Source organism: Mytilus edulis, chromosome 14 (assembly GCF_963676685.1).
Source record: "Mytilus edulis chromosome 14, xbMytEdul2.2, whole genome shotgun sequence".
Taxonomy (NCBI): Eukaryota; Metazoa; Mollusca; class Bivalvia; order Mytilida; family Mytilidae; genus Mytilus; species Mytilus edulis.
In genome coordinates this window covers 70,731,920-70,746,623 of record NC_092357.1, presented here as the reverse complement: position 1 = coordinate 70,746,623, position 14,704 = coordinate 70,731,920, and the positions used below count along the sequence as shown (strand labels likewise).

At 34.1% G+C, this 14,704-nt stretch overlaps 1 protein-coding gene across 1 annotated transcript; it reads left to right on the top strand.

Moving 5' to 3' along the window:
- Positions 1 to 2,750: 2,750 nt before the first annotated feature.
- LOC139503777 (ganglioside GM2 activator-like) lies at positions 2,751 to 13,349 on the top strand. The gene is made up of 4 exons (XM_071293650.1): positions 2,751 to 2,907; positions 6,800 to 7,004; positions 8,608 to 8,818; positions 13,200 to 13,349. Exons 1-4 carry the CDS (start codon positions 2,826 to 2,828, stop codon positions 13,317 to 13,319), a joined length of 618 nt encoding a protein of 205 aa, XP_071149751.1. The 5' UTR covers positions 2,751 to 2,825; the 3' UTR covers positions 13,320 to 13,349.
- The last annotated feature ends 1,355 nt before the right edge of the window (positions 13,350 to 14,704 follow it).

Below are 14,704 nucleotides of genomic sequence, written 5' to 3'. Positions count from 1 at the left end.
ACTTGTACGATTCGCTCGTGTATGTAACTATGTTTTAGATTTTAACGAGAGAAATTTATGTATTACTGAAAAATTATTACACCAGGGTTTTCGATATCACAAACTAGTCAAAACATTTACTAAATTTTATCATCGGTATAAAGACATTATTCGTAAATATAGCTCAACATGCAGACTTCTAATACGTTCAGGTATTTCACATCCAATTTTTTATGGTAATATTCTTTATAAAGCACAAAGGTGTCAGTATTCACCTCAGAAACTTACAAAACCTTTGAATAGACTTATTAAGAAGGGATATAATTACGATACTGTTGTCAAGTCATTAAAGATTGCATATTTTGGCGTTAATATTGAGTCACTGATAAGGTCTTTGCATCGGAACTAAACACATTTATTCTAAAAACAGTTGTTGGCATGACACGGGTTATGTTCTTCTCATATATGTTATGATGGTATGATACTAAACCCCTAACGGGAAGGATTGTGCCTGATGTTCATATGATGAAATCATAATCTTTCAGTCAGTTTAGTTGAAGTCTGGAGCTGGCATGTCAGTTAACTGCTAGTAGTCTGTTGTTATTTATGTATTATTGTCATTTTGTTTATTTTCTTTGGTTACATCTTCTGACATCAGACTCGGATTTCTCTTGAACTGAATTTTAATGTGCGTATTGTTATGCGTTTACTTTACTACATTGGTTAGAGGTATAGGGGGAGGGTTGAGATCTCACAAACATGTTTAACCCCGCCGCATTTTTGCGCCTGTCCCAAGTCAGGAGCCTCTGGCCTTTGTTAGTCTTGTATTATTTTAATTTTAGTTTCTTGTGTACAATTTGGAAATTAGTATGGCGTTCATTATCACTGGACTAGTATATATTTGTTTAGGGGCCAGCTAAAGGACGCCACCGGGTGCGGGAATTTCTCGCTACATTGAAGACCTGTTGGTGACCCTCTGCTGTTGTTTTTTATTTGGGCGGGTTGTTGTCTCTTTGACACATTCCCCATTTCCATTCTCAATTTTATTCATTCCATTTTTGATACTTACCTCTGTACTTTCCGTAGAGCTCAGACAGGCGATATGCCTTACACAAAAACTTTATTCAGCCAGTATTATACGGAAGCGTATTCTCCAATAAAAATAACAAAGTAAAATATAGGCACTGTCTACCATTACGCTGAGATTAACCAGATCGCTTTATGACTTGAAATTTCTTCTTCTTCTTCTTCTTCTTCTTCTTCTTCTTCTTCTTCTTCTTCTTCTTCTTCTTCTTCTTCTTCTTCTTCTTCTTCTTCTTCTTCTTCTTCTTCTTCATGGTACGGGAAAGACTCCGGTGCCAGAAGGTGGAATATCCCGGAACTGCAAATGTGGGTCGAAACATTGTGTTATAAAAAAATAAAATATTTACCACAGTTCAATTATAATTTAAAATAACACTAGTTGTAGCTTAATGTTAAACATATTCACATTATGTACAGTGGTTTAAATACAATAATTAATTAGCCAGACAGGATCCTCCAAATGTTAAGGCGGATATATATTTGAAGGATTCTAGGGAGGGTGACATGCAAATTGCTTCTTGGAGATTGTTCCAGACAGCTTGGGAAAAAAGATGACTTAAAAAAGTCTTTATTTGTATAAATATGCCTAAATATATGCTGTCCTCTATAGCTAGTACGCCTGTCAGATTGAGTCGGGACATCATTAGTGACTTCGACTGACCCCCCATTAATCTTATAAATAAAAAGGTTTTGGATGTCAATTAACACGGGTAGGAGGGATACAAACCAAAATGACCTTCTCTTATACCAGAGAGGATGATAAAGAGCTATCGCCCTGGAGTCAATAAAATAAAACAAAATAATCGTCAAATTTTAGAAATTCGAGCTGTGAGGCAGCACAATTTTGGATACACCTAATTTGGCTAAGCTAAAAATAAAATTCAAGCTGGCGTGATAGGCTAAAATATTTCTATAATGTCTCGAAATGAGCAATTTGTAACTTTCCTTGTGGATTTTTAAGTTAAATCGAAGTGTTGTTTTTAAATTTCATCGTATATTTATTTTTTGAAATTTAGCGTAACATTGTGCGGAGAACGCCTTGCAATATTTAAGAAAGTTTAAATTTAGAGTCAATCGTTTGCTCATCGTTTGATACTGTGTTTTTTGTTCAAAATAAGCTTTTTGAACGCTTTTGCTTTTTGACCGATAACTTTGCTTTTTGTCCGACACTTTTGCTTTTTGTCCGTTGCTTTTTGTCCGTTTTGCATTTTGTCCGATAATTTTGCTTTTTGTCTGACGCTTTTGCTTTTTGTCCGTTTTGCTTTTTTAGCTCACCTGGCCCAGAGGGCTAAGTGATATTTTCTCATCCCTTGGTAGCCGTCTTCGTCGTTAACTTTTAAAAATCTTTTCCTCTGAAACTACTGACAAAAATCAAATATACACCGTAGTGTATCACGAAAGTCCGGAATTATTATCAAATTGTTCTTAATCTATAAACGGTGGTTATGAAGTGAAATTTCATCACATTTATTGTTAAATACTACACGGTGACCTCAACAATAACACTAAATTGTACTTAAGAATTTGTTATTTTGGTTGACCTCTTACTTAATTTGACCTCATACATCTTTACAACATCATAGTTTATTTCAATTGTCAACTAACAAAAGACAATTAGAAGAACATTTTCTAAAACAAGGATTTTAGATTCGGAAACATGTCACGACCCTAACAATCGTCTGCAAAGATAAGGTGGAAATATTTGATATATAAGATCTGACTTCGTATCTCGACCACTCGTTCGGATTGTACTTTAACCAACAATGGCGGCGATATTGTTATGCTTGCTTTCTCTGATGGTTTCAGCAAATGCTAAATATACCTCTTTACAGTGGAGCAAATGTGGTAAGTCACTATTTCAATAGGAAGGCAGGAACAGCTTACCTTTAGGAGAGTCTGGGCGGGGACGGGTCCTTCATTTCTGTATTTAAAAAAAAGAAAAAAAAAAGGAATTGTTTGCCTTTTTTTTTCTCTGTTCATTATTTTTTGCCATTTATTTTGCATATTTTTTCTACTTTTCCCCTATTCTATAAGCCTAGTCCAGACCCTCCTGAGTTAAGAATAAATTAGGCTAGTAATTACCTATTTACAATGTTGAATAAGATCTCCACAACAGACCCCCAAAAAAGACACAGAAATTAACAACTGTAGGGCTTTCAACAATGAACAACGTCCATACCGCATAGTCTATCTGCAATTTAAGACCCTAAATGATGACCAAATCCATTGAGATGTTGGCTTTTCATAATAATAACAAGCCGGGAGGCAGGGCTGATATGCATAAAACTACTTATGGTAATATTTGTTCCGAACAAACAGATTGTACTACATGTCTTACGATTAAATAGTACTACGACTGGCTATTGGAACTGAAGTGGTTTTATGCATATCAGCCCTGTAATTCAGTAGCTATCGTTTATTGCTGTATATCCTAACAATTTCCTTCACTGTTTTGTACATAAATCACGTCGTTAGTTTTCTCGTATGAAATGTTTTACATTTTTCCTTTCGGAATAGTATAATACATGTAGCATATATATGCAGTGTGGGTTTTTCTCATTGTTGATGGCCGCACGGTGACCTTTATATAGTTGTTAACTTCTCTGTCATTTGGTCTCTGGTGGAGAGTTATCTCATTGGAAATCATACCACATCTTCTTATTTTTATTTCATACATTGTATTGTTATGCGTTTACTTTTCTACATTGGCTAGAGGTATAGGGGGAGGGTTGAGATCTCACAAACATGTTTAACCCCGCCGCATTTTTGCGCCTGTCCCAAGTCAGGAGCCTCTGGCCTTTGTTAGTCTTGTATTATTTTAATTTTAGTTTCTTGTGTACAATTTGGAAATTAGTATGGCGTTCATTATCACTGAATTAGTATATATTTGTTTAGGGGCCAGTTGAAGGACGCCTCCGGGTGCGGGAATTTCTCGCTACATTGAAGACCTGTTGGTGAACTAATATAACCAGGAAGATTTGGACTATTTGCGATTAGATATAAATCAAGTTCAGACAATATATTTTAAGTGCTAAAGTGACAATTTGTTAATCCGTCTATCTAACCTTTTATATTTCTTTTTGTTTAATTAATTCTATTGTTAAATATATGTTTGTCGTGATGGAAATCACTCTGACCATGACAAGTTAATCCGTTGGACACTTATCCTTTTCTATAGTAACTGTTTTTTATATATGCTTTTGTATGTTATTTTGTGGTCAGTTTAGGTCTTAGGTCTGGTACTGTCCGGACCTTGCTAATAAAGTTTAAAGTATTGGTATTCCGTCTTTGCATCACTATAACACGGAAAACTCCCGGTTATATATTGGTGGAGGTACCCGCGGCACGATCTTGAGCTAGTTCCCCCAAACTAGCAAATATTAACTTCAGAAGCAACAATATGGAAGGATCCTGGATTTTCCAGCCTTGCAGAAATGGACATCCGTTTCCGATGAGAAAAGCCGATACCTGTTTGGACTTTCTGTGCAAATATTGCGGTAAGACATTGAATGTTTTCACCTACCATCGGTGTTATGCAGTTAACGCTTATTGTTACAAGTGCAGACATAATGGACATTTTGCCCGTATGTGCAATTTTCACGTTAAGTCATGTGAAATCCGAAAACCGAAGAAAAAGTCGAAATCCAAAATCCAAAGAGACAGCGATCGAATGAGAACGTTTATTGAGAAGAAACAAATGTCTCAATTTCCGTTTCAAGGACTTGAGGGCAAGGAAATATCTTCATTTACGTGCTCCGTACAGGACGAATCCGTGAAACAACACCTAAACAAGTTGAAAGAGTCTAACCGAAACTTCACCAAAGAAATCAGTATACTCAAGTGTGAAAATTCAAAATTGGATACCGTAGTGAAAGATGATGTGATATTAAGGAACAATTTGGACAAAGTAAATTTGGAACGTTTAGAACATGGCCGGATAATTCAAAAGATCGAACACGAGTTAGCCGAACATACCAGTAGAACTGAACATTTGGAAAGAGTAATAGTTCAACTGAAAGAGGAAAACCTAAATTTAACGAACGCCAGACAACGCTTAACAATGGAGTTTAAAAATACTGACATGCACTACAATCGCATCTTAAATGATATGGAAGACGAAATGCAGAGACTGAGGGAAGAGAACGTAAACAGTAGACACGAGATTCAACATCTAGATATAAAACATTCAAACCGAGGTGCGCGTTCGACCCTTGCAATTTGCTCGCGTGGCAATTCGCAGCAACATCATCGGCGTGGAGGAGGATACCCACGACGATAACAAAATTCATTCGGCCAACTCGGAGACCGAGTTTAGGTGGAGTAGTGGCGAATATAACCAGGAAGATTTGGACTATTTGCGATTAGATATAAATCAAGTTCAGACAATATATTTTAAGTGCTAAAGTGACAATTTGTTAATCCGTCTATCTAACCTTTTATATTTCTTTTTGTTTAATTAATTCTATTGTTAAATATATGTTTGTCGTGATGGAAATCACTCTGACCATGACAAGTTAATCCGTTGGACACTAATCCTTTTCTATAGTAACTGTTTTTTATATATGCTTTTGTATGTTATTTTGTGGTCAGTTTAGGTCTTAGGTCTGGTACTGTCCGGACCTTGCTAATAAAGTTTAAAGTATTGGTATTCCGTCTTTGCATCACTATAACACGGAAAACTCCCGGTTATACTTCTGCTGTTGTTTTTTTCTATGGTCGGGTTGTTGTCTCTTTGGCACATTCCCCATTTCCATTCTCAATTTTATTGCAACTCATGCACAAAATATGTTTTCCGGTGAACCCTTGAGACCTAAGTCAGACTAGTTTAAAAGTACGGCAAATGCTGATAAGATGATGAACCCTTGAGATCTAAGTCAGACTAGTATAAAAGTACGGCAAATGCTGATAAGATGATGAACCCTTGAGATCTAAGTCAGACTAGTTTAAAAGTACGGCAAATGCTGATAAGATGATAAGAAAAATAAGAGCAGATCCTGTTCTACTTTATGTCCTATATTTTCACATCTTTCTGCATAAATTTAGATAATGCTAAAATTATGGCGCTCACAGATTATAACGTACAGTTTGGATGACGTGGAACGGAGTATTGACTTTTAAACTTGACCAATTAGTTTTTTTTATTAAAATTTATAATGGCATGTATTTCAAAAATTGCCATTTGTGTTAATTTTCGTTCATTATTTTGAAAATAAATCTGTCTGTTAGTTTCTCTCGTTTGAATATTTTTTTATAATTGTCATTTCGGGACATTTTTTTGTCTCTCATTGTCGAAGGGCACGTCTTGAGTGGAATTTCATAACATTTTCTGTTAATTACAAGATAAATTAACCCTAAAATTCTTGTTAAATTTTTTTGTTATTCTAATCTAAATGTTGATATTTTGAATTTCTATAGTTTTCTATGTTACTTTTTAAATTTTTGCATTTTGTGACGAGTATTACCACATCCAACACATACAGAATGGAAGTTAAACACACAAAAAACGTCAAGATAAGTATATTATCTATTTTTCGGCTTTACGGTGACATATATTTGTTAATTTTTGTGTTATTTTGGTCTCTTGTGGAGAATTTTCTCATTCATTGGCAATCGTACCACATCTTCTTTTTATATATATATGAGCGTTTTTGGTGAAGTTAAATCTTATAAAGCTCATTGGAAGCATTATATTAAAGTGTTATTTTCATTCTTTATAAAGAGTATTTTTCATTTTCAGGAGCGACTCTGAAATCGAACCCACCTCTATCCCTCGGAAGTGTAAGCGTAACCCCAGTACCGGTAGTAATTCCAGGTGACATCAACCTATCAATCAATGGGAGCCTCACACGGAGTATCTCTAGTTCTTCTCTAACAATCTCTATAAAGAGGAAAACCTTCTTGTTGGATATCCCTATTCCGTGTATCTCCCACGTTGGTTCATGGTTTGTATTTCTTATTTCATAATTAAGATTATTTTTTATTTTTTGGGGGGGGGGGGTGGGGTTTAAGGGGACAATGGCATATAACAAAGACGACTGAAAGGCAACTTAGATTACATAATTTTCATTGAATAAATGCATATTTATACCCCAATGCAGACTTGCCTGAAGTGTGGGTCATGCTTCAGTGGTTCCCTATATCATCAACAAAATTTTTACCACAAAAAGGGGGGTCCAAACAAAACAAAATAAAAGGAAAACATTAACACCAACCTTTTTTCTTCCAGGAGACAGCAGACAAGTTTACGGTTACATATACATGTATAGCCTATATCCTCTTGATTTGAACTACGGAGATTATTGTCTCATTGGTAATCATACCACATCTACTTATTTCAATATATCATGTTATGCCTGACTGAATTGTGTTTGTTTTACAGTACACACAACGATATCTATATCATGTTATGCCTGACTGAATTGTGTTATCATGTTATGCCTGACTGAATTGTGTTTGTTTTACAGTACATACAACGATATCTGTATCATGTTATGCCTGACTGAATTGTGTTTGTTTTACAGTACATACAACGATATCTGTATCATGTTATGCCTGACTGAATTGTGTTTGTTTTACAGTACATACAACGATATCTGTATCATGTTATGCCTGACTGAATTGTGTTTGTTTTACAGTACATACAACGATATCTGTATCATGTTATGCCTGACTGAATTGTGTTTGTTTTACAGTACATACAACGATATCTGTATCATGTTATGCCTGACTGAATTGTGTTTGTTTTACAGTACATACAACGATATCTGTAGCATGTTATGCCTGACTGAATTGTGTTTGTTTTACAGTACATACAACGATATCTGTATCATGTTATGCCTGACTGAATTGTGTTTGTTTTACAGTACATACAACGATATCTGTATCATGTTATGCCTGACTGAATTGTGTTTGTTTTACAGTACATACAACGATATCTGTATCATGTTATGCCTGACTGAATTGTGTTTGTTTTACAGTACATACAACGATATCTGTATCATGTTATGCCTGACTGAATTGTGTTTGTTTTACAGTACATACAACGATATCTATATCATGTTATGCCTGACTGAATTGTTTGTTTTACAGTACATACAACGATATCTATATCATGTTATGCCTGACTGAATTGTGTTTGTTTTACAGTACATACAACGATATCTATATCATGTTATGCCTGACTGAATTGTGTTTGTTTTACAGTACATACAACGATATCTATATCATGTTATGCCTGACTGAATTGTGTTTGTTTTACAGTACATACAACGATATCTATATCATGTTATGCCTGACTGAATTGTGTTTGTTTTACAGTACATACAACGATATCTATATCATGTTATGCCTGACTGAATTGTGTTTGTTTTACAGTACATACAACGATATCTATATCATGTTATGCCTGACTGAATTGTGTTTGTTTTACAGTACATACAACGATATCTGTATCATGTTATGCCTGACTGAATTGTGTTTGTTTTACAGTACATACAACGATATCTGTATCATGTTATGCCTGACTGAATTGTGTTTGTTTTACAGTACATACAACGATATCTGTACAATGGTAGATGATATGGTCACACAAAACTGGGCAGGGATTATGGGAGGAATAGGGACACAGATTAAGGCCATGCTAGCCAAAAGTGGTGTCACATATAACGCATGCCCACAACCAGCTCAAGCAGTAAATATTAAGAGCTACAGTCTCCACATTCCTGAAATACCAAAGATACTTTCTTGGTTCGCAGCGGTAAGCCTGAAATTATTCTATGTATAGTTATCAACAGCTATTTCATCTACATCCCTCAATGCCAATGACATTTTCTTGGTTTGCAGCGGTAAGCAATCATTCTATTTATAGCTATCAACAGCTATTTCATCTACATCCCTCAATGCCAATGACATTTTCTTGGTTTGCAGCGGTAAGCAATCATTCTATTCATAGCTATCAACAGCTATTGCATGTTCATCCCTGAAATGCCAAAGATACTTTCTTGGTTTGCAGCGGTAAGCAATCATTCTATTCATAGCTATCAACAGCTATTGCATGTTCATCCCTGAAATGCCAAAGATACTTTCTTGGTTTGCAGCGGTAAGCAATCATTCTATTCATAGCTATCAACAGCTATTGCATGTTCATCCCTGAAATGCCAAAGATACTTTCTTGGTTTGCAGCGGTAAGCAATCATTCTATTCATAGCTATCAACAGCTATTGCATGTTCATCCCTGAAATGTCAAAGATACTTTCTTGGTTTGCAGCGGTAAGCAATCATTCTATTCATAGCTATCAACAGCTATTGCATGTTCATCCCTGAAATGCCAAAGATACTTTCTTGGTTTGCAGCGGTAAGCAATCATTCTATTTATAGTTAATAACAGCTTCAACATACACATTCTTGAAATACCAAAGATTCAATCTTGGTTTGCAGCGGTAAGCTATCATTCTATTCATAACTATCAACAGCTATTTCATCTACTTTTCTCAAATGCCAAAGATACTTTCTTGGTTTGCAGCGGTAAGCAATCATTCTATTTATAGTTAATAACAGCTTCAACATACACATTCTTGAAATACCAAAGATTCAATCTTGGTTTGCAGCGGTAAGCTATCATTCTATTCATAACTATCAACAGCTATTTCATCTACTTTTCTCAAATGCCAAAGATACTTTCTTGGTTTGCAGCGGTAAGCAATCATTCTATTTATAGTTAATAACAGCTTCAACATACACATTCTTGAAATACCAAAGATTCAATCTTGGTTTGCAGCGGTAAGCTATCATTCTATTCATAACTATCAACAGCTATTTCATCTACTTTTCTCAAATGCCAAAGATACTTTCTTGGTTTGCAGCGGTAAGCAATCATTCTATTTATAGTTAATAACAGCTTCAACATACACATTCTTGAAATACCAAAGATTCAATCTTGGTTTGCAGCGGTAAGCTATCATTCTATTCATAACTATCAACAGCTATTTCATCTACTTTTCTCAAATGCCAAAGATACTTTCTTGGTTTGCAGCGGTAAGCAATCATTCTATTTATAGTTAATAACAGCTTCAACATACACATTCTTGAAATACCAAAGATTCAATCTTGGTTTGCAGCGGTAAGCAATCATTCTAATCATAGTTACCAACAGCTATATCATACACATTCCTCAAATGTCAAAGATACTTTATTGGTTTGCAGCGGTAAGCAATAATTCTGTTAATAGTTATTAATAGCTACAGCACCACATTCCTGAAATACCAAATATACTTTCTTGGTTTGCAGCGTGGTGATCATTCATTTTATTTATAGATCATTCTATCGTAATTCAGTCTAGGTTTTTATGCAGCGGTCTTTAGCAATGATTATATTATCTGGGTCATTTTCAAAAAGTGTCGTATTTTGAAATTGAAAAATTTATTAAAAGTTACTTATTCAAACAACCCTAGCTCTACATAAGCAAATCAACACAAACAGTACTTTAAGAACAACATATTAAAAGATGCAATCTTAATGATGTCATACAAGAATATCTTGAAACATTTTTTGATCGGTGGTACAATATTTTGTCCATCCTGTTACCATTTTCAAAAGAAATTTTGGGTTATTAAGAAAAGGTTTAGATACAATATTAATTAAGCTTGTTTTAGGTAGTCAATTGTATGGTTTTCAAGAGAATAAACTTCTATATATATTCATTCTGTAAAATAATCATTGAGATTATTTGCCAATTTTCCAGGTTGTACTGAAAAATGCCTCTAAAAATTGGTTTTCAAAAGTTGTAAAAATTACCAACAGTAATGCAAGTCTATGATAGCAATTTATATTGTTCGGCATTTTTTCACCCTTTCAAATAAACCCAACATCAAGTAAATCCCTCATAAGTTAGTTTACTTTTCTCTTTATTTCATTGGTAACAGGAACGTACGTTTCTGATATATCACTATATAAAAGTCTATCCTGTTACCTTTTTGTCTATCCTGTTACCGATATCAGTATTGCACTTGCAAATACTTAATTGGGAAGATTAAGACGTTATAACCTTAAGATGAGTTCAAACAACGAAATATTTCATTCGTTTTGCACCTAGATATGTTGAGATAAAAACATTAACGACGTTTTTGTCTACAATTGTCTATTATGTTACTGTAACCATAGCAACCATAGTAAAAGGATAGACAAATTTCTTCGGTTTTGATTGTTGTTGTGAAATAACTACTCCCTTTGGTGAAGTGATTATGGTTTTCTATTGTGAATTTGGTTTCCAACACGTTATTGCACTTTTTACAAGCATACTGTTGGTGTAATTAATCAAAATTGTTGGTAACAGCATAGAAATGAAAAAAAGTACACTCTATTTTTTTTTCACTAAATGTCTTGAAATTTCTTTTCTCTACACTGTCGTTGAAGAAACGAGGCGTTTTAAATGTAAAGATTACTTTGCACTTTTGAAATCAACACTGACTGATTCAATATTCATAGGGAGAATATTTTAACGGCTGATTTAAGTAGCGGTAACAGGATGGACATGAACCTCCCGTACGCTGATTGAATTTAGTTTGTAGATAATATTTTACATACAATTATAAAGAAGCTACGATTTTTCGTTAGAGTAATAATTAACGTTCTTAAAAAGTCCCTTTTGCAGATATCAAGGCGATCAGAAAATCGGAAAAAAATCATTTGAAATGTGTTTTTCTGACACTGTACGCACACAAATACCCCCAAAATCGGACTTAAATGCAGTTTAATCTTATCAAAATAGATATAAGGTGTGTTTATTATTAATGTTCTGAATCACGAATCCGACAAGCTTTCATTTAAACCATTACAACTGAAATTTCCATTAGAAATACAAATTTTAGCATGGGTGTACTGAACATTCGACATTTTTTTGAAAATGACCCATGATCTATTAACATCTCTTATTTGGTAAATAATTTGATCGGTGTATAATCCAAATATTGGATTGCTTTACTAAAACAAGCATGGCAATACTAACAAACATTAAAAATTTACAGCTATTCTATAAAAACCTTTGATCAACTTGCTTACCATGTTTTTAGATGTTTGTAAACAACAGGTAGGTAGTCTGTTTTAGTCTGTTTACTTTATGCTGGAATTTGAATGGATAATAAACATTAACTCCATTTAAGTCAATTTTTATTTTTTATTGTCCAATCAAATCCCAGTATGTATAAAACAGACTGAAACTCCGCCTACCTATTGTTTGTAAACATCCAAGTACAAACATAGCAAGCAAGTTGGTCTAAGGTTTGCTTTGCGTGCTTTTATAGAAGAGCTGTAACGAAGTCAACCAACATAGAATCATATATTTAAATATTCTAGAGGATCTGATACTTTTGTAAATTTTAATATAAAAATACAATATTCTGAATGAGATTGTTATACATGTATATGTTGTGTACAAGATGTAAGTTTGTACAAATTATAATTTGTACAGGGTTTTTGTACAAGTTATAAGTTTTATGACACCTTCCTTCTTGCAACAGGTGATACAGGTGTGTCTTATAAAATGTACCAGTGGAATGTTTTAAATTCAAAATATTATACTTCAACCTAACATCTAGTGCTATTCTCCTTGTCTTCAAACTGGAAATGAGGATACCTGAATGGTTTAAATTCTAATTTTATTTTTTTCCTTATACCATATTCATCTCCATACACAATCTTTGTGTGGTCTTATAATGTTTTTGTATCAATGCTCAGTATTAGACTGTATCATGAAGTTGTAAAAAATATGACAGAAATATGCGAAACAAAAGACTGTGTGCTTGCATCATCCATTTGTGTTCAGTAGGTCATAAAACACTGATAACTTGTACAAAATATTTGTACAAATTATAATTTGTACAACATTACAACTTGTACACAACATATATATATCATGTATATGAAATATAACAAAACAAATATATATGCAATATCCACTTTATTTGAACATTGATGGATAATTGTGTCATCGCCAATATTATCACATCTCCTTATTTTCCTAATAAAGAAAAAAATAATCTTTAATCCCGTTAATCATGTAAACAATACATTACAAGAATATTTCCCTTTCAATTTACTCAAAAGAAAAGGAATGAATTCTCTAATTTGTTTTTCTATTCCAGGGTGACTATCATGCACACATCGAAGTGAACGAGAATTCTTCAGGTGAACAGATTCTGTGTCTTGATGCTGATTTGACTGTCGAGCATGCGTGCTCTGGATTCGGATGTATATTTGGATAGTAAGATCAAATAAAGATTATTGATAACTTATTGTTGTCTATTTCTTTTTACTTTTTAGTATCAGTGCTTGTTGATCTCACTTATGAGTTTTATATAAGGACAGGTGCGATAAACGTCAATGATATACGGGGAACCCAAGAAGAAGGGAGAAATCCGTTTGCGCCAAAAATGCGTCCTTTTGCGCCACAACTATTTTTTACAATGCTACGTCTTGTGGCAGATGGGGTTTCAACTCATGGATGGTTGGAACAAAGCACTGTCATCAACATATATATGGCTTATAAATAATCAGCAAAAGTTTTATTTTTTTTCTCTGTTGGCTTATCTGCTACTAAATCTTCACCAAAGTTTTTTTCTCTCTCTGTAAAATCATGGCTTTCTTAATATGCATTTTAACACCAATAAATGAGGGTCTGGAGTTGGGGGCTTCATTTTTGTACTCTTATATTTTTTATGCAATTTTTCTTTATTCTTCTTACTTTTTGCCCATTATTCTCTATTATCTTTTAGCACCTCATTATTCTCTATTTTTCTACTTTTTTTTGTCCATGTTTCGCTATTCTGTAAACCCCAATCCACACCTTCATAAGAGAGACGAAAGAAACAAAAGAGATGGTCAAACTTATGTCGAAAACGAACTGACAATGTCAATCCAACTTGAACACCAAAAACTACCAAACGGACAGACAACAACCTATAATATACAACGACGTAGACAACTAAACACTAAGCAACATGAACCCTACAATAACCTAAAGAATTCCACATACAGTTTATAACAAGAGACGGGTATCACTTTGAATTAACCATAAGGCTCCAGCCTTGTCGATTAAGTTAGTGGATTTAGGATGTAGTTATAAATTACGACATATAATTTCGTTATTTAGGATGCAGTTATCATGGTTATTACCACATGCATTTGTCTCTGATTCCTCTGATTGTTTTATTGTTTACACCTGTCCTAAGTCAGGAACCTGATGTTCAGCAGTTGTCGTTTGTTTATGTGGTTCATAATTGTTTCTAGTTTCTCGTTTTTATATAGATTAGACCGATGGTTTTTCCGTTTGAATGGTTTTACACAAGTATTTTAAGGACCCTTTATAGCTTGTTGTTCGGTGTGAGCTAAGGCTCCGTGTTGAAGGCCTTTAATGGTATCCTGTTATTGTGACTTGGATGGAGAGTTGTCTCATTGGCACTCATACCACATCTTCCTATATCTATAATATAGGATTTGTTTATGTTACTAGTTCAGTGGTAAGGAACGTCATACAAAACTCCGAATTATACACCGTGGCAAGAAACTAAAATTAAAAATCATACAAGACTAACAAAGGCCAGAGGCTCCTGACTTGGAACAGGCGCAGAAATGCTGCGGGGTTAACCAT

Bases quoted from the DNA above. Each gene is read 5' to 3' on its own strand.
- LOC139503777 (XM_071293650.1), top strand. From the start codon at position 2,826: ATGGCGGCGATATTGTTATGCTTGCTTTCTCTGATGGTTTCAGCAAAT. The intron at 7,005-8,607 runs GTTTGTATTTCT...TTTGTTTTACAG, and splicing joins ATCTCCCACGTTGGTTCATG to TACATACAACGATATCTGTA. The intron at 8,819-13,199 runs GTAAGCCTGAAA...TTTCTATTCCAG, and splicing joins TACTTTCTTGGTTCGCAGCG to GGTGACTATCATGCACACAT.